The sequence below is a fragment of the Sinohyriopsis cumingii genome, chromosome 2, assembly GCF_028554795.1.
Source record: "Sinohyriopsis cumingii isolate HCF-2022 chromosome 2, ASM2855479v2, whole genome shotgun sequence".
Classification (NCBI taxonomy): Eukaryota; Metazoa; Mollusca; class Bivalvia; order Unionida; family Unionidae; genus Sinohyriopsis; species Sinohyriopsis cumingii.
The window spans coordinates 146,689,250-146,711,176 of NC_142962.1; the positions used below are offsets into that span (position 1 = coordinate 146,689,250).

The following is a 21,927-nucleotide window of genomic DNA, read 5'->3' on the forward strand; positions in this document are numbered from 1 at the left end:
GTATATGAGATCTTGTCAAGATAATAAGATGTGTTTTACATATTTTAAGATGTTTAGCTTACAAGATATCTTATAATGCTTATATCTTTCTTAGAAATAGCCTCTATAATGGAGACCTGTCCACGAGTAATAAATTTCCATTTTAAATGTCCTTTTTGACCAGTTTCACAGTAATATACATTCTGTTTTTTTGTTTTTTTTATTGCTAACATTTCTTGCAGAGTTAATACTCTTTTTAGCTTCTTGGTTAATACTTAAGTTTTGATGGAGCAAGGTCCGTAGGGAATTTCTGCTTTACACACAGAAAATGTAGAAGTTGTTTGTATCATTTGCATTAAAATAATCATTTTTGACAAATTTCAGGTTGGGCCAGTGAAAGATATCACAACTAAATCGGGAAGACATACCAAAAGATGTGAGATAATATTGTTTGATGAAACCTATCAGTCCTTTTCTCTAATTTTGTAAGTTGAAATGTGTGATATACAGTAAATTTTCTCAGAGATTTTTGTTTACAGTAGGCTCTAATGCATGTGAATAAACAAACAGAAATGCTATAAATAAATCTGCAATGACTGTACTATTAATGTTTTCTAAAATTAATTACTTTTTCAGTCAGCAGTACAAAACATGAGCACATCTTTTTCTAAATTTTCAAGAGAAAACATTCCAGACCATGACAAGGATATGCTAAGTAATTTGGGAAATTTGCCCTCCTAAAACTGATAGATAACACACTTGATGTGCAGCCTGGTGAAGTCATACTGGTAAATTCCCATTAAGTGTGGTGAGAAATAAAATAATTTAAATTGTTATGTGGTTATTTTCATTCTTTCAGGAGCTTTGTGAACTTTAATTTTATCGCTGCCATTGCCCTCCTTTGTTTATAATTGTCCAATGCATTTGCAAAGTTTTATCTTCTGTTTTTTTCATATATGAACTACTAAGTAATTTTGGAATATAATCAAGGGTGCTCATCTTTTTCAAACAAATCAACCAAGTCTGGTAGATTACATGTTTGTTAGACTGCTACGACAAAGACCAATATATGAACTGTTGAGTGTTAGCTTCAGCATATTGGTTTTAAAAAAAAAAACATATTCATCTAGGTAGGATTCTAGGTGCAATCAAATTACATTCATGGAGTTCTCAATGACATAATTCAACCACATGGCTCTTTGTTATTTCCTTAAATAAGGGTATGTATCTGTGTATGATTGGGTTTTAACACCAGAGCTGCACAATCATGGATGGGGCCTTTTAAAAGTTAAGTTCCAAAAAATAAAAGTTTGAGGTAAAAATATATAACCTTTAGGGTCAAATTTATATATATATATATATATATATATATATATATATATATATATATATATATATATATATATATATAAATTTATTAAGTTCCAAAAAATAAAAGTTTGAGGTAAAAATATATAACCTTTAGGGTCAAATTTATATATATATATATATATATATATATATATATATATATATATATATATATATATATATATATATATATATATATATATATATAGCACATTCTTTCAAAAAGTCTGAAATTTTCTGTTGTGTTACATTATGAAAAAACATAATTGAGTTCATACAAAAAATTCCATGTCACAGGGTTGAAGTCAATATATTTAGAGGAATGTGTTCTTTCATCTATGGGCACTGGCAAGATATGCTTTCTGTTCAAGTTTTACCTATAGAACATATGCATAGATCAGGTATGTGTGACCTGTGTTTTATAATACCATCTCATCTCTGCAGTTTGTTCTCAATGAGGGATTTCAATTTCTTCAATGATAGGTTTGATGTTCCAAACCTAGTTTGTGGACTTTTTATTCGACATTTTTTGTGAAGTTTCTAGAACATGTTGATTTATATAGTATTTGAAGTCACTGTATGGAATCTTCAATCCATAAATAGGTGATTGATTGGCAGTTTGGCCTATTTAATCTCCCCTTTCATCCCCCTAATACCGATGTGACTAGGTAAACAACAGTACAGAATACTTTTTCTGATTGTATGAGCCAATCATGTTCCTGTAAGATTGTGGATATTGACAGGTTTTAATAAATTTGAAGTTTTGCAAGGTTTTCTTTCTGGAAAGGGAACCTTTAAAACAAGTTGTTGAATTTTTTTATTTTTCTTGTTTTGATGTAGTTCAGAAGTCTGAGTGTTACTATTTTTCTCTGCATTAAAACTTGTGACTTGTTGTTAGGTCAGAAGATGGTGCTGTATAGTGTTGAAACAACAGCTGCAATCTTGTATCCATTTTTTGAACTGAGACTAAAGGCTATGATATGGATTTCTTTTTAAGAGGTTTAATAATCAAGGCAGTATTTTGGGAATAGAAATTCTGCTGTATTGACAAGATTGAATTTTGCTGCTTCAAGATAAGGACCTGTTTGTATAGCAAAAGGTGGAATGAAATTTAATTTCTGAATTTGGAAGGATTGGTATTGAGGCTCAAATTTAAGGGGAAGTTGTAAATTCTCCCATACAAACTCAAAGCCCTGGATTGTTTATCAGATCAAGCATCTGCAAGTAAAACTTGCGATCTTTCCATACAGAGTCAAGCCATAATCCAGTTTAGATCTCTTTAATATCTTGTAACACCTTCCAGTCTGCTTCCCAATCTGCATTTACAACAAATCATATTGAATACAAAAAGTTGGTACACTTGATGTGTCTTATATGCAGAAGGAGAGTTAGCTTACAGAAATGTTTTAAAAAGTTGTCTCCACCACATCAGGATAAGAGAACCATGGCAGACATGCATACATTTAACAGATTTAGAAAATTTTTAATCTTTTTTCTGCTGATCATTTTTTGACAGTTGAGGCATATCTGTAGTTACATTAAACAATGTGCATATGTTGTTTTATCCACAGCAGATCAAAGCATCAGCTTATAATGAGCAGTAAATTCCTGTGTTGAGGCATTTTACATTGTTGGTAATTATGCTGTTGAAAAGGGTAACTGACAGTATTATACCTTGGGGTACACTCATATTCTGATCCAGAGGATAGCTTTTCTGAAACGGCGGACCCTACCTTAATAATGAAATTTCAATGTTTCAAAAACTTCTTAAGTAAGGAAAAGTCCGAAGGAAGATTTTTATTGAAATATATAATTTTAAGTTCACTACTTCAGATATTATTATCCTTGATTTTTTGCAGATGGGGAGATGATTTAATAGATTATGCTTGCACTTGGATACCAATGGAAACGGGTAATATATTACAATACAGGTTACTTTTTTCCCCAAACCATAATATTTCGCTCTTTATTTATCTTGCAGCTAAACAGTGAAATCTGCTGAAACATGATGGTTGGAGTCCATAAAGTGCTATTATGTTTTTTTGGGGGGGGGCGCCTAGGTGGCCTAGTGATCTGTACAGATCACTGACACATCTTGCCTCTGTCTACCTGAGTTACAGACTCAGTTGAGCCAGTCTTTGCATGCAGGAAAGCATGCCAATAGCTTCGCATGGATTGGTGGTTCTTTCTTGGGTATTCATGGGTTCTTTCTCCACCAGATATATTGACAGCCATTTATAGCTTGTCAAGTGCTGAAATATGGCATTAAACTCCACAAATCCAAAACTAACTCACCATGTTATGTAATGTATTGTGTGATATTGGAATAAGTCAACTGAAGAAAATATGTGTGTCCTCTTGGCTGAGCAAGAACTGGACAAGTTGAGGGAAAATGGAGGGCTATAGTGACACAGTAACCACTTAAATTAATACAAATTAAACCAGATATGCTGAAAATAGTGATTAAATATTTATATATTTATATTTGTACATATAACTATATATTGATACATGTATATATAAGAAAATTGGCAACTGAATAGCAACAGGTATTAAACTGCATGTGGAATTCTCTGTAGATAGTTTAATGTGACTTGTATACCCTGTTATGACTTTATGGTCTTAAATTAAATAACAGAAAAGAGTGAAAACCAACAAGTTTTGTAAAATTAAAAATATCATTTATTTCCCTAAAATGCAAAGTAGAAAAATTAAAGATAGCTTTCAGTATGGTGAATGAAATCCTAAATAGTCCGAAATCCTAAATAGTCCTAAAGCTCGATCACAAGTCCAAAAGTATCAAGAAATGAAGTTCAATCTGTTGTGCTTATGTGCCAATAGTATAGATGTAGAATAATGGTATAATTCAAATTGTCTGTAAATGAATTCACAGTAATTCCAAAATATTGTAAGGTCTGAGCACTTTGCAGTTCCAATGAATAATGGAAATAAACTAATTAAATCCTGTTAACTGAATTGAATGCAACTATATTACTCCTCTAAGACTAAGGTGCAATACAGAAACAGATGAGAGTCAATTATGCATTGTAGATCAATCCAGTTTTGTCAACAATGTCAAGTACTTTAGCAGCTAGATAGTCAGGAATTAGGTCAGTCGGGTTTTTATAGAAAACTCACTACCTGAACTAAAATTTATTTCATCAACATGCTTTCTTCTATCCTGAAACTATGTAATGTGTTTACTAAAATGACCTCATCTTACAGTACAAACCTGCAACCATAGAAAAAATTAGTATTTAATATCTTATTTGCTAACTGGCATTTCCAATCTATGATCATGAAAGTTGACACACATAATATTGATACACATGTCAACTCTAGTTTCTGGAAAGTTTAAAAGTGACCATTTGATTTTATGGGATAGGAGCAGTCTCCAACAAAATTCAAATCAATATCTACAAGAGGGATCAAAGAATATATTAAATGATCCCTATATTGATAGCTAATGCTATGACTGTACTAAAGCATAGCAAAAAACAGTAGCATATTTGATTATTACAGTAAATCCCTCCACCCCTAAAACTTAAATGGTTCTGTTTCAGGCAGGGTTAATCTACAATGTGTACATAATGTGCAGCCTTAGTATTAGAATAACAAAAGGTCTGTGCATATCTGAGTGATCTGAAGATGATGTCTACATTTTTTTAAATTTTAAGGAAGTAAAAAGGATTGGGTCGACTTTAAGCATATGGGTATAGCCATATTGAAAGATGTGTGTGTGTGTGTGTGTGTATATATATATATATATATATAAGTGGACTTCATTCTGGTAGGATAAGGTTGTGGGTGGGTAAGGGTACAGTTTCATTTATTTTTATAACCAATCAGAATATAATGACTCTTATTCGCTCATTGTGTTAATGAATCAATGGAATCATCACATTTTGTTTTATTGTTTATTATTGTTTGAAAAAAGTTTCTTTTTGTTATGGCTATTGTTTGTAGTTATTTTATGAGGCACGTCATATATAACAGTGTAAAATTCTGAGTGCCCCATGTTTGATTTTTACTTTCAGTCGTCTTTGCTGTTGCTGTAAGAATTAGTCATGATACCTTCAAATCAGCCATGACAGCAACTGCTGATGCCAAAACAATCATTACAGTCAACCCAGGTAAAATGCTGCAAAGAAAACACTTTTTGGCTGGTTCATAATGACAAGTTTATCTTGGTGTAATACGTCTACTGTATTATTAGAGTTTATAGTTAATTATTCTTGTTGTATGTACTTTAATCTTTATATATGCATCACTGTTCTTCATGCAAACTTCAAGCTGAGGAAGTAAATAAATCAGTGTCACATCACCATTATGTAATCACAACTCATTAGAGTGAGTTTATGTTCATATCAGAGTCATACAAAATGTTTAGAACCACATTTCAAGTTTATATGTTTTCAGCCATTCAGTTTTCTTACTAGCTGGGAGTCATTTTAAACTTTAATATTTTTATCCTGAGTCTTTCTTGATTTCCACATATCTATCTTCCTTTTCATAGAATTATTTCTTAACCAGTTCTGAATAAAAATTTATATCTTTTTTATTTCATCCACTACTATCACTTATTTATGAATAATAATTATCATAAAAAGTTACTCTGAGATCAGTAAAGAACATTAATTCAAAGATGAATTTGTTGAGGACTAAGGTTGCCATTTCAAGAGCCAGCATTGTATGAAGTTTACTGTAATCAAACTTCATTATATATTGAATATAAAAATATGAACAGAGGTTGAACCATGGAATTTTGGTTCATTCTGCTGATGAATTGTAAGACTTGATTTATGTTTGTTTTTATTATGTTTGAAGTCTCAAGTGATGGACTTGTATTCATAATAATTGTAGGTACAGTTGAGGCCCATAGTTTGTATCAGTATGCCAAAACTCAAGACTTTGGTCTGGATGAAGATGCTGCAAAAGAAAATAATGATCCACCATGTACGTTTTAGTTAATCTTTAGTATAGCATCACTTGCTAAATTACCTACATTTATAGTAATCTTAGTTGCTCATGGCAGATAAATTTTGTCATGTTAGTGAGCAGTTCATTATGACATCAGAATCCTGTTGTAAGCATAACATTGTTAAGTCAGAAGGTAGATTGATGCCATACTATGACAATAATGGAATTTGTATCAGTTTTCCAAAAACTCAAGATAGGAAAGATGAGGTCACTGTAACAAAGAAAAAATATGGTTTCTACATAGGAATAAAAGTTGTACCTCTCAGACCTGGACCAAACTTTGTGGATGGGATGCACTTGTGGTAAGGAAGACACCTATCAGTTGTAGGATCAAAGGGTCAAAGGGAAAAAATCATTGTGAATGAGAGAAGAAAAATGTTTTCTGCACAAACATAATATAACAAAGCTTGTGGATTTCTTATATTTTGAAAAAATAATGTATTGGTTTTGGTGTCTAAAGGTCAGTGGTGACAGTCACTGTAATTGAAAAAAGAAAAATGGGCGAATGTATAATTTTAGTTCCAGAAGGAATATATGGACCAAAGTTTGTGGATGGTTGGCACTTAAGGTATGGAAGTAGCCTATTGATTTTGGGATCAGATGGTCAAAAGTCAGGGTTATTGGGGCTCAAAGAAGAAAAATGGGTTTTGCAGAATAACTTTTATTCTAGAGTAAGTTTCTTAACCATACTTTTTGAATGGCTTGCAGTAAGGTTAATAAAGAAACAGGTATATTCAGAAGTATGAAGGTCAAAGGTCATGGTTATGGTTCTAGTAAACCCAGTAATAAAATAATTGTTTTTGTTTATTAAGTTTAGTTCAGAGCCCCTACTTTGACCATACATTGAGGTTATTGACACCCATTGGTCAGTAATATCCAGTGTCAACCATACCATAGCAACTGCTTGGTCTTTAAATACCAATCTCTAAGGTATATTGTATGTACCAATTTATACAAGTTCAGTCCTTTTAGTGTGCCTTGTGTGAGACAATGGTTAATGTCCAAATATTTATGTTCTCTCAACTGTGTAAACATGGCAAGATATAGCAGTCACATTTCCATTGGGGTCTTCAGTATCAACAATGTTAAAATTTTGTGATGAGGTTTTTGCAGTCTCATATCTGCTACAATCAAGAGAGTGTGTGTGTGATTTGGATTTTTAAAGTATCTTTAACAATTTTTCAGTCATAACACTATGATGTCTGCAGAATTACAGTTTCAGCTGGCAGTACTCACCCTTTAATATGAATAGGTTTCTTTGCTGATATGGATGGAGTTCCTGTCTTGCATATTTGAACAGGAAACGTGTTTCATACTTGTAAACAGTGTTTAAGACCTGTGTTCAAAATCATTAGTTGCTGTATTCAGTTGAAACTCAGGGATAATATTAATATAAATTCACATGAAGGGCTTATTGAATTAAAAAAGCTTTTTTATCATTCTTTAAAGGCAGAGACAGTTTTTGTTATGCCACCCAATTTTCTTTTTCTGGATTTAATTTTGTACACCAAGACACTAATTATGAAAAAGCATGATTCATCTGAGACTTTCTCAGTAGACTGATATAACACGAAGTTCTGAAGTAAGCCTCGTGTTTTATTTCAAAGTCCTGTTTACACCTCATCTACAGCATACAGATTTGCAAAGTCCAAAAGTGCATCTCATCCACCACACTGCAATTTTCTGAGTACCAATATATGCCTTAACTAGTGAATTGCATTATACTAAGTTGTAAAATATGCCTTTTCTTGCCCAGTATGCCAACATTGTTTTTGGAACACACCTGTAATTTTTAAAAGTAGTAGACAAAAGATGCCCGTATTTCCTTATAAAATCATGCTTCTGATTCTTGTAAACCTTTAAAATTTGCTCTGTGCCTTTAAATAGAGTGCTTTATGCCTTTTTTGCTCCTCCTGTATAGGCAGAATATGCCCATACTTTTCATATAGGTTTAAGTCTCATTGATACAGTAAGACTATCATTGCCTATGTGAGAGCTGTACAGCTGCTGTAGGGAACTACCTAATTGGTTGGCTCAGGGATTAATTGGTTGGCTCAGGGGTTAATTATTTAAACCACCAGTCTATGGCCTTCTACTCAGTGATGTTCCTGGTATCCAAAAAAGTGGAAAGTTTTGGCTAATTTTTAACCTTTCCACCTTTGACGATGGAGACTACAGCCTCAGTCAGAAATGCAATAAGGCCTCGTGACTGGGCAGTTTCCAATGACCTCCAGGATGCGTACCTTCACATCACTATATCTCCTTATAGGAAGTAGCACCAGTTCTACTTAAACAGGGACGTCTTCCAATTTCACACTCTGCCATTCAGCTTAGCCTCTGCACCCAGAATGTTGGCCAGGGTAATGGAAGTAATTGTTGTGGGCCAAGTGGAAACATTTAAAATAGTCATTATTCATACATTAAGGTTGAGTCTTTCTTTGTTGATACTGGTTCTTGAGGCTATCAGTCTCCCACAGCACTGGCAAATTCTGCTACATTATGATTGGGAAACCTGTTACTGATATTAAAATTTAATTGGTGGCTGATTTTAATGAAGTAATACTTCCCTGTTGGGATTGTCAGTCTTTCCTCCACCTGCAAGTAGTTTTGTTCTGAAGAAAGATAAGTACTGTGGCGTGATGAACAAGCTGTTTCTTTGACAGGTCTGGATTCTTTTCAGTAGTAATCGTTGTGAAAGTCATCTGTGGGAAGATGATTTCTTATTATTCAGATGAAGCTAATTCTTTCCTGGAATGCAAAAGCAATAGGTAAGTATTACATCATTAAATTAAGTTTTACACTCCCACCCAAAAAGCCCCTACATTCTGGGTCAGTGCATTTTGCTGTCCATCTTTAACAGCACAAACAGCATGGAATTGTATTCAGTCATATTTGTAAATGCTATCAATGAACAATTTCACTTAAATCTGTCTTGAGAAATTAACTAGTGCTATTGTAAGCTATGAGGTTTTAGTTAAGTTGTGTTTGCTAAGAATGGATACATGTGGTTTAATACTGAGAGGGAGGAAATTTAAATTTTGATGATGCACATTTGAGTGCTGCATGTCAGCTGGATTTATGTTAAAGTATGTCATCAATTTATGAAATTTCAATGATTTGAAAACAGCTGACATAACAAAAGTGCATGAAATCAAACCAAACAGGTCTAGCCTGGTAATGTTAGACTTTCATTTAATTTTAGTTGAATAAGGATCCACATGATTGAATAGACAAATTAAGCTATGTATTGCTGGGGCCTATCAGCAGTTGTTATCACTCAGGAGTCCATATTTCTGATCTAATTTCAATCAAATTTGGAATATGGGTTTATATCATCATCATAAAAAGATCAAACCAGTTGGATAATGAGCAAGATCTTTGCATATTAATGAAGTGATCTTGCATCTGGTTGACTGAACTTGTTACCACTCTGAAAGCTATGTTTTCATAAAACTTGGAATATATGTTTATATCATCATTATATGTTTATATCTTCAAGATCTTGGATGTGTTGATAATGTGAAATCCGTGCATATTAATCTTATATCTGATTGGCTGAGCTTGTTACATCTCTGCAGGCGACATTTCTCATCTGAATTTGATCAAACTGGGATATATGCATATATTGTCAAGATCTTGTACAAGAACATTAGTAAGTGTGATGCACACATATTAATGAGCTGATACTGCATCTGATTGGCTGAGTTTGTTACCACTCTGGAAACAATATTTCTGATCCAGTTTTGACCAACTTGAAATATTGGCTTATGTCAAGATCTTTGATGAGTTTGATAATTGATGAGATCTGATCATATTAATAATGTAATCTTGTACCTGTTTGGCTGAACTTGTTACCACTCTGAAAACCATATGTGCGATCTATGATCAGACTTGGAATATATGCTTCTGTCATCAGAATCTTGAAATATTTCAGTAATTAGTGAAATCAGTGAGTATTAATGAGGTGATCCTGCATCCAATTGCATGGGCTTCTTTCCACTTATGAAGCTGGATGTTTGATCTGTTTGGTTTATTATCATTCATATCTTGGATGACTTAAGTTATGAGTAAGAAACTGTACGTATCAATTATGCTTTCATCTTTCGAAAACTATAGTAATAAAAGAGGTAAAGCCACCCTGAGATAAAGTTCAGAAGATAGTTTGCATAGCACATGTTCTTGCACTACTACATAAGCCACCTTAGTGAAATGGTCAACTTTTTGAGTTATGGAAGTCAGGTGAGTGATATCAGTCCCCATTTGGGCCTCTCGTTTAAATTGATATATATGACAATTATAATTTCATTGCATTTACATGTGTTCCTATGTTCTATTTTTTAAAACAAAAAACTTACTACAAATTTCACCTTACATCAGTATTTTATTCTACTAATATTTTTTTAAAAAAGTAATAAATAATCGACAAGCAGACTTTTTACCTCAAAAAAAAAACAACACATGATATAATTGAAGGGCATTTACAGTAAAGTCCAATGGTGAAGTTTTTTTTATCAGGCCTTGGAAGATGCTACAAAAAGTTGGTTGCCATTTGCAAGTATTTTTTTAATTTTATAATTATAATTCAGGACCGTATATAAATCTACAATAGCAGAATGTCAGTTAAAATAATAATTAGTCTTATTATTTCCATTGTAGTGGATCAGATTCATGAAGTGTTTACTGTGGAGCAAGTTCTGAACAAGAAGCAGATGAGTTCTACATATGGTATTTTGTATGCCACATTAACACAGTTTAATATTGATGCTGATGATACAAGTGGTTTCTTTTTCCATGGCTGGTAATTCTTGGTGACTAACCTATCAGCTCTAATTAACCGCTCACTCTCACCATACAAAATTAAACTTATATATATATATATATATATATATATATATATATATATACACAGTCAAACCCACTTATCTCGACCTCGGTTATCTCGACAACCCGCTTATGTCGAGCGTTTTGGTCCGGTCCCGAAAAAATTCTTCTTTGTTATGCTATTTTTTACCCGCTTATCTCGACCTCTGTTAAGTCGATAACCCGGTTATGTCGGGCATAAGTTTCGGTCCGAAGTAACATGTGGACCCGCTTAATTCGACGAAATGCAACTTTTTAACGTCAATCTCACAGAAATTGTACAAGAAATAGTCAGCAAAAGCGATCGATTTGTAGAAAATATGAAGTAATATCAGTCTGCTTTTGTTTACTCCGGTGCTGATCTGTAACGAACGATTCAAAAGCACTTACGTTTTCATACATATGCTCGGCACCGTCGACACTTGCCACAAACAATTTCATTTTTTTAATGCATTCAGCCATTTCACTGTAGCTTGGGATAGTGATAGGCTGATCATCATCATCATCATCATCATCTTGCTTGCATGATTGTATCTGCTTCGTTGTCACCGATTGGATTATTTCCTCATCAGTAAGTTCACCATAGGCATTGGCATCATCATCCACGTGAACATAATTAGAAAATTCATCCCGAGCAATGCCTATGGAGTCCGCAATCTCATCAGCCATCGCTTCAAGACCTATTTCTGATTGAGGCTCTTTAATTTCTTGTGCAATTAAACACTGCTGGTGAAATTCTTCATCAGAAATTTCCGGAAAAATACAATGGAACCAGCAGTTTTGAATGGTTTTCGGCGATACACTGTTCCAAGCTGCACGGGCATACATGATGGCGTCTAGCAGAGTTGATTTATAGGATCGCTTTTCCTCATTTGCACTCACAGTCAATGTACATGTACATGTATTTTCAAAAACATTTATTGATCTTTATCTGCGAGATACTGTCATATATTAACCTGGATATAATACAATCTTGGTTATTTTGCACCTAACACCACGTTATGCGTGAATGGCGGGTGCCTGAAAGCAATCGGTGGATGTTTCTCTCTCACTCTCTCGTTTGTGATTTTCTTTGATCCATTTTTCAATCTGATAACATATTCAAACCTCTGAGTACAACCAAACATGATTTGTTTTTCAATATTCACATCAATTATAAAAATGCGTCGTGTGTTATCTGACATAAGTGATGCACACTACAGTAATGGATGCATACGCTACATGTGATATATGGAGTTCATAGATATATTTTTTCTTTAATAAATTACTTATGATGATAAAAAAGGAATAAATGATAACAACACCAGGTTAGTTCATTTCATTTTATTATCAATTAAGCGTTTTGTTTATTTTATTGTAACATGCAGTGGGAGGGGATTCCAGTAAACACCAGCAAGAGACAGGAGTAATGCTGAAGGACATTTTTAAAATTACCGGTTTTTATGAACCCGGATATCTCGGGACCTGGTTATGTCGACGATTTTTTTACACCTCCGACGTAATCGAGATAACTGGGTTTGACTGTATATATGTGTGTGTGTGTGTGTGTGTGTGTGTGTGTGTGTGGGTGTGGGTGTGTGTGTGTGTGGGCCAACCCTGTATTTTGAAATCCAAGGGACTATAAAAAGTATTTCATTTTATCCAGGTTTTGTGATAAATGAGGGCTAATTTTGGGGGAAAGCAAACAAAAAACAAGGCATAAGATGGAATGAACTTTAATTAAAAAAATGAATAATTTTATATCATGCAAAATAACTGTAATATAAAAAGATTATATAGAAACTCAGTCTATTTTTTTATAGCCTGGAATCATATAAATGAAAACTATCTGCAAAAGAAAAAGTGTACTTTGAGGCCAAAATACTTGTGGTGACAGTTTTTTATTTTCTCTAACCATATTAATGTCATATTTAACCCTTTCATCACTAAGTAACTTTGGGGGCATAGAGTTGCTTTCAAATTTGTTAGACGGACAATGTTTCCAAAAACTTCATCTGAATAGAATATTTGAAAATATTCCAAAGCTCTTCTGGAGCCATCTAACACTCGGGTGGGTCCAACTCTCTCAGAAAACTGAAACAAATCTTTTTGGTTTTCCAACTTCGTCCAAACAAAATTACGTGGAGCGTACACTTCCTCCGGTTCAAAACCTTCAAAGTCCTCTTCATCATCATCAGTGTCACCCACAAGCGCATTCCATTGCCTCTCCAGATGCCTTCTCTCATTTTCATCCAACTTGACTAGGTCAAAATTGGTAAAATCCTCTGATAATTCAAAATCGAACACTTCACTCACTTTCTTTGAACTCTGCCATTTTGTATACAAATTTCACCATTTGGAAAACTCGTTAAAAGTGCCTACTTTGTTCGATATTTCTAGTTGTATACAAGCTAAACTCACGAGATAATCCAAATATAATATCAACATTACAAGTAGGAAGTTATTAGAGGTATCCCAAAATTTATATAGTTGGGTACTATAACATTAGAGAAGAACACTGCTCCAGACCGGTAAAGTGGTCCATAGTGTTTACGGACTTACTTCCCCTGGATCAGAAAACCGGTCCAGAGTGATGAAAGGGTTAAGTTATTTTTTTGTGTGCCTGAAATAGACATCATTTCAAAGTTAATTTAACAAAGCACTTTAGATTTATTTATGGAACAATTAAATATCTCTTTCAGGAAAACCTGATAGCACAATAATTGTTTTTACATTTTTACAGTAGACACTCCCTCGTTTCTTTGTATCATACCTACTATATCTCCATGCTGTGTTTGAGGGGGTTTTGATATTCAAAAAGTGTTTTGAGGTCCCAAATGGGTCATTGCTCATGACTAAAATATGTGATGTTGATTGATAATAAGCTATCTTTTCATGTAAGCCCATAGAAAATTTTGGAAGTTCAGATATGAATGAAAAAATAAACCTGTTATTTTTCCAAAGCATTTAATACATCTACAAAGAATATATGGTAGACTCGGCAACACAATACAGATACACATGTGCAAACACTTACATAATCACAAACACACTCGCATTAAATAAAAACATACATCAAGTTTCTGTCTTTAAATTCCTTTGGGTGGCAAATATATGCTTAATTAAATGCAGTCTTGCTGCTGTGAATAATTAAATAGGTGGTTTGAATGTAATGCAAGTGTCATTGTGCTCACAAGAGACTAGATATCATTGTTGTCCAAACTTCTCGGGCTGGATTCATCAAGTGAATCCATGTAATAACTGAGTTGTTCATGTTGACCATTCTGTTACGGATCACTGCCATCTCACCTCTGTCTGCATGGGTTCGAGTCTCTGATTCCACTAATATGGATATGTGAGAAAGCTTGTCAGTAGCTTCTCATGGGTCAGTGGTTCTTTCCGGAGTTTACCCTGGTTCTTCCTCCACCATTAATACTGGCCGCCATGTATAGCCTATCGTGTGCTGAAAATGGCATTAAACCCTACAACAACAACAACAACAAGTATCTGATGCAGTTTTATAAGATATTCTTTTTTCTATAGAAAAATGAATATATATCACATTTGGGACTGATCATTTAATTGGAGAAATGGGAGAACATAATATATAATAATTTAAGTTTAATGGGGTCTTTACTAGGGATGAAATGATTCGTTGATATATTGATGCATCGATACTAATGCTGAAACAATACACATATCGACACAAGAGACAGAGAATCGATACAAAACAATACTTACCATCTGCATGTTAATTTAGTCTGAAGCAGTCATGAATAATTATAATTAGTTACTGTGTTATTCTGCAAAAATATAATCCATCTTAAAGAGCATTTGCAGTCACAGCATTCATGTTTATTAGTAAAAACAAAATAGATTATTTGAGAATACCCACTCACATCTTAAAGTTAACACAAAATGACTTGGTTCATAATCTGACCCTCCCTCCATTCCATGCTAATTATCTTAACCCAGAAGTATGTTCAGCATATAGTATACATTCCAAATTTCTATTTTGAATTGTATCTTGTCTACTTTGGTTGATTCGAAAGCAACACTACTGGTGTGTTGCACATTGAAATATGTTACACTGAATTCTCATTTGTGGTTATTGCTTGTTTTGCTCCAGGCAATAACCACCATACAGAGATCAATGTATCTTATTCTCTGCATGACAAACAGGAAATATTAGCAGAGCAACAGAGTGACTTTGCGTGAAAGTCATTAGATATGTCAGATACTTAAGCGGAGATGGTGTCAAGGTGTGCCATTGCACAAATCGTGGTTCATTACAATTTCATTAGGCAAATGCTTGCTGATGATAGTGATGATGACAATAATTTTTAAAGTTATGAAGTTTATCAGGTTACTGGAGCTGAGAAGGTGTTAATGGACATGCCAGTGAGTGATTTTGAGCCCGAAATGGTATTAAATACAAATCAGATATATGTGCTGGATGGATAAAAAAAGATGGCATGACCCTTTCGGTGGTATTTAGAAATTAACTGTACAATGGGCTGACTAAAGGGCCTAATTAAAATACAGACAATTTAAAAGTATATTGCAATTTTAATTGTTTTAATTAATCAAATTTGCATTATTGATCATATACAAAACCATATACTATACATGTATCCATATCAGGGTTAAGATAAATTGAATCAAAAATGTTTTCAAAATGCATTTAAAAAGTAAAGATATTTATTTTAATACCTCTGTCTGTACAAGCATTGATGGATTAAATACCCTTATGCAGCAATTTGGAACAGATTAGAAGTTTGGCATAGTAGTTAGTATATTACTGATTTAACAAAGAAAATTTATGTTATTGAAAAATCCTATTTTGGATCAGATGTATCCAAAAGATAATATCTGTGTTCTCTCTGGAAAATTGTACATAACAGTCACAGAGATCAGTATCACAACATATTCAAGCTGACAAAGCTAGCAATGTAATATGCCCCTTCAGTAAGAAGCACAAAACAATAATGATACAAAGAAAAGGAGCAGAGTATGCTCAGAATTAATTAAAAGCTTAATGCTTATACAACTACAGGTGATGTCTGTCAAGATGTTGATTTCAGTAGAGCTAGAAGAAGGTGGAGCAGGAAGAGAGAGAGAGAGATATTGAAGTTTAGATAAATCCTGACATATGACCATTTCTTCCTCCCTTCCTGTTTTCTTTGATAAAGGGGGAGGTCAGATAAAATCCTGTAATCATCTCTACTTAAATTGTACATATGAAACAAATTTGGAATTTCTCTTTTTATGCAGAGATATTTAACCAGTAAATGAAGGTGCTGATGGAATAAATGAAATTAGCATAGAATGGGTTTATAACCTTGTGTAAGTTAAAAGAAAATCGTAGAATAGGACTGGGTGTAGTCAGTAGTTTCCCTACTTTGCTTACAAATTCAAATACCTATGGCTAGCAGTCTTTTCATCTGTAGGAAATAAATGTGATAGATTTTGTTGGTATTCAACCTTATTCCCTTGCCCGTGTTTGTTCTAGATGAGAATTTCTTTACAGAAGGAAATTGCATTATTTTTTCTGTTTTGAAGATAACATCATAATATCTTCCAAGTGTGACTTAGACATGAAATTGGTATTAATGTTTTGAAATCATTCATGCTGTACAAAACAAAGGGAGTTAAATGGAGCCACCATTAAATGGCCTAACGCGTTGGATAAACCTTAATGCAACCAACAGGTAGTATGTTTGAACGTATTGTTATCATCTTCTCATCAAAGAGAATTGCTTATAAATATATGATAACTATGTGTCTGTATGTGGTCTGCATACTGGAAATAGGAATAGAATGTCAACATTGATGAAAGGGTACCACCTACCTTCCAAGATGGAAAGACCTTCAAGTTCACATGTGTATTGATATGTATTGTATTGCAGGCTGCATATCGTGAATCGTATCGTGACACAGGTGTATCGTTTCACCCCTAGTCTTTACAGGTAATACGGCAGTAATAAAAGCCTCTGTCCAGTTTGAGCATTAATGCTTTATCAACACAAATCAACTGTGCAAACACGAGTGTGCACTTATTATTTGCATTTCAGTTAATAGCTAGTATTTTAACAAGGTTATGATATTGAATTGAGAATGCAGAGAACTAATATGAATGTTCAATTCAGCATGTCAGATATGCTACATACAGATGGTGCTCTGTTTTGAACGATGTTACATACTTCAGAATGACTAATGTAGTACATGCAGTGAATTAGATGCTCCACCTTATTGCTTTGCTTAACAAAGTAAAATTCTGTTAACCAGGCATTCTGAAATTTATTTTTGCTGGGCATTACTTGCTTCACTGATAGTATATTGCTTCTTGAATTGCACTCTTAAAACAAAGACTATCACTTGAACACTATTCCAACAACTGAAATAATCATGTTTTGCGTTTCACATATAGAGTAAAAATCTGACTTTAAAAAAATGCATCTGACCACAAACTTTATTACAGTTGACTTCATCTTTCTTATTCTTTGCAGTGATGTGTAATAGCATCAGTTATTTACCATGTCTCTTTTTGATGTACTTAACTGGACAAATTGTTTTGTTCTACTTTGTGTACATTATCTATGTAAATTAGCTAAATGGACTCTCCCACAGCAGAAATTGACTTGACAAATAACCATAGCAGGCCTAGTTATTGTTACCCAATTAAGTAATATCTAAAGGGTGGTTGTTTATCTCAGATCAATTATCTTTTAATTGCTTTTATATCAGTTGTGTGCCCTGAGGATAGGTTTTGCTGAGCTTTGAGCAGGACTACAAGCATAATTATATCGCAGTGGTCAAGAAATTTTGTTGTAGTTTTTGTTGAAAAACTTGATGGCTAATATTCCTGAAAATTGTGTTTTTCAAAACACAACTGTGACTTGGGGTTTCAGAGTAAAATATTATATCTTTCGTGTGATATGGCAGGTACATGTATGTTGTATTGTCAATTGTTGTTTTATTTTACAACTTAAGAGCCCACTCCGGTTTGAGGAAAATGTCTTATTCATTGATTAGCATAGCTATTTCTTTAGTCTTGATATTTCACTTTGAAAAAAGTTATGGTGCTTGATAGAGGGCTTTCAAATTAGTTGTGAAAATTTAATGTAATTTAGACAAGAGATGTTGCAGTTATAACAGTTTGAAATTGTATGTTGTATACAAAACTTCATATGTTACCCAATAGGCTATTGACAGACAGTGTGGCCAACACAGAATATGAAGAAAAGTGACATTGGGTGAACATTCATGCCTTGCTAGGTTATCAGGCCACTGAAATTTCTCTTACAGGATAGATGATTGACAGTCACCACACTTGACTGAGAAATCCGTTAGCAACCATCAGACAGTGAGTTCTCTTAGGCTTAAGGGAGTTTCATACTAATTTTATATTAAACAGGAAACATACAAAGACATTAAAAGAAAATTGTATGGGTAATTATTATATGGGATTTCCTAATAATCAGGTTCATAATTGGTTTTGATTGAATATGTTTTTATCATTTTCTAAACTCTATTATTTCTTTTTCCTTCTTTCACCAGTAGTATGCATTTCACCAAGATTTTAATGTTTTAATGTGTGTAAGACCAAGTTAGTTTATGGTATGGCCATATGTTATCTGTTGTATTGTCTGTCAACATTGCTATTTTTTATTTAAAACTAAAACTCAAAAACTAAACCAATTTCAGTCAGACTTGAATGAGGTAGGAATGTTTCTTTAAAATTTGTCTGAGGTTGCTCTCCTTACAATGGTATGGCTTTCATTGCAAGATGAATGCACAAACTCTCTTTGAAATCTTCTCTGAAAATGGTAAGAATGTTTCTTGCAAAGACTTTTTCAAACTTTTTTCCTGGATGTCTCCTCAGCATTGGTGAGGTATTCTTAGCAATCTGTTGTAAAACCTGTTTTGATTTCTTTCTACAGCCAATTTTCATTCAGACTTGGTAGGAATGTTTTTAGGATATGCTTTATCAAAATTGTTTCTTGGTTAGCTCCACTAGCAATTGTGCAGCAACTATATAGAAAACTTATTTTCATCATCTCCAGAACAGCTGAGTTAGTTTTGACCAAACTTGGTAGGAATGTTTGTTAGGATTTTCACTATCAAAATTGTTTTCAGATTGATTACTTTAGCAACAGTGTGGATTCCTCTGCAACCAGTTGGAAACCCTGTTTTCAGCTTCATTAGAACAACTTGGCCAAATTTAATTACAATTTGGTGGGCATTTTTTATAGGACACATACTCGCAAAATGATGTGGCTCCCATAGCCATGGTGTGGCTTCTGTTTTTCTACTGCATCTTTAAAACGACAGAGGCAGTTTTGATTGAACTTAATAGAAATGTTTCTGAGACACACTCTATCAAAAATGTAAGGGATGACTCCCCTAGCAACATTGAGGCTTCTTATCAACCATATGGAATACCTGGTTTCAATTTCTTTTCTAGATTGGGTGAATCAATTTCAGTCAAACTTGATATGAAAGTTTGATAGGACATGCTCTATACAATTTTTTTTTTATGGGTGGTCTTTCTAGCAACAGATGTTTGGTTTGGGTGAGGTTTCCTTTTCAGGTGGGTGAAAACTGTTTTTCACTTTCTCTACACAGAGCAAATTTTAAACTTAGTAGTACGTTTGTTAGGACATAACTCTATCAAAATTATGTTCTGGGTAGCTGCCCTAGCAATAGGGTAACTTCCTTAGTAACCATATGGAAAAGTCTATTTGCAGCATCTTCTCCAGAACTTCTCAGCCAATTTTGATCAAACTTATTTGGAATGTTTCTTAGGATATGCTGGAAAAAAAATTGTTTGAAGTGGCTCACCTAGTAACATGTGGCTTCCTTAGGAACTAATTGGTAAACCTAGAACATTCTTTGTAAAAACTGTATAATTTATGTGGCTTCAGTTTGCAAAGGTGCAGCTTTTATAGCAAACATGTGCTGAAAAATGGGATTAAAACCAAAATAACATTACTATAGTGCTGATGTACTAATATACCACATATATTTATATGCATGCATAATTATCATACAGTACTACATTTTTTGTTTAGGAGGCACTACCCACATTTACTTAACCATGAAAAGAAACATTTGATTAGCTTTATTTGGTATATATGGTTATGAGTGAAAGGTATTCATCATTTTTTTTGTTGTTGTGGTGTTAGCCAGCTGTTGTTAGTTCTACTGGTCATAACTAAAAAAGAAGCTTATGGGATAGCATGTTGTCTGTTCATCTTTCAGCTTAAAGGTCACTGGCCACCTGTATTGCACAAACATGTGATATTATTATTATAGTCATAAATAAAATGCATTTGTTATGTATGCACACCATAAAAATGTTAAATTAGACATAAAAATCCTCTTTTTTTAAACGAAAAAATTATTTGGTAGTCTCCGTAAACAGTCTGTAGTTTCCACATGCCAAAAATGGATATGACATACATTTATCCCTTTTTATTCAACCTAGCCATTCAGGTGTTTAATTTCCCTATGTAAATGTCTATGTGATATATCTTATGATCATGCTTTTGTACAGCAGATATGGTGCACTGTTGCATATGGATGTAACCAAAAGAGTGATGAGTGGAGAAAAGGGTTCTTTCTTTTTCTGAAAGACCCTGTTTATCAGTAAGAAAAAGGTGGATTGAAGCTGTGGGATCGAATATGGTGAGAGATGGGAAAGTTGTACCATTTTTGTCAGATTATAGACAATTTGGCCCAAGACAATTCAGCCCAAATTGAAAGTAGGACAAAATGTTTTTGACAATTTTTATAGGTTCTAAAATAGGTTTTAGGTAAAAATTGAACATATTTAAACAAACTATCTTGATATTTTTTAAAAGAAAATAATCATACTTCATAACGTACATATATGTATATGTAGGGTTCCCACACTACCGGGAAATCGGGAAAAAGTCTGGAGAAATGATAATTTCTTTCCCGACTGTGAAAAGTTTTTGAATGTCGTAACTATTGATGAAAGTCGGGAAAAACCCAGGAATTTTCTGCCACCACTTAACGCCTAAAACAATCACATAATTGAGTTGTAACTAAGCTGATGATGAGTTAAATTTATCTAGTTCTAACCTGAATATTAGGAGGGTGCAGTATGGATCATTTGGGTGTTTGCAATAAACATATATGTTGAGTCAATCCAGACACTCAGTGAATTAGATTTGTCTAGTGGACTTTTATTTTCAAAGTCAACTCGATATCCATATCTTTCCTTTCATGGAAGGTATGAAAACCAGTCCAGCATCACAAGAGATGAACATTGAACGTGGTGGTGGCAAAGCGTAGCCACTTACCGAATGGCATAGCAAACTTAAAACGTTGTTAGATCGAGTGATACATGCATGAAATTGATATGAAAATTACTTATTTTCTCAGAAATTGTGAGTATTAAAATTATTATGTCTTTAATCTGCTGAAAGACAAGATGAAACTACAGTTTTGATGGTGCTCACGATTTGCATTGCTAGTCGCATGAGTACACAAATCTAACAACCCACATTTTCAAATGTTGTAGAGAAAAAAATTAAAATATTAAATGAAAGTCATATACTGGTTTAATAAAAAGATAAAAATGAAAGAACACAAAATTTTCCATATTTATATATTCCAAGAACAGAATTGCTCCGGTGGCCTAGTGGTCGGGAGATCGTCGGTTTGATCCCCATCTGAGTCAAACCAAAGACTTACAAAAATGGTACTAACAGCATTAAGAGGATAGTATTAGGAATGCTCTACCTGGTG

The 21,927-nt window shown here is 33.6% G+C and overlaps 1 protein-coding gene across 1 annotated transcript in view; it reads left to right on the forward strand.

Moving 5' to 3' along the window:
- Positions 1–21,927, forward strand: part of LOC149806030 (meiosis-specific with OB domain-containing protein-like) — a 68,120-nt gene that overhangs the window by 32,381 nt on the left and 13,812 nt on the right. Inside the window, exons 7-11 of the mRNA XM_089950883.1 lie at positions 364–464; positions 3,189–3,241; positions 5,367–5,462; positions 6,193–6,285; positions 10,966–11,107. Coding sequence (XP_089807009.1) covers positions 364–464; positions 3,189–3,241; positions 5,367–5,462; positions 6,193–6,285; positions 10,966–11,107 — 485 coding nt within the window. The remainder of the gene's footprint in view (positions 1–363; positions 465–3,188; positions 3,242–5,366; positions 5,463–6,192; positions 6,286–10,965; positions 11,108–21,927) is intronic.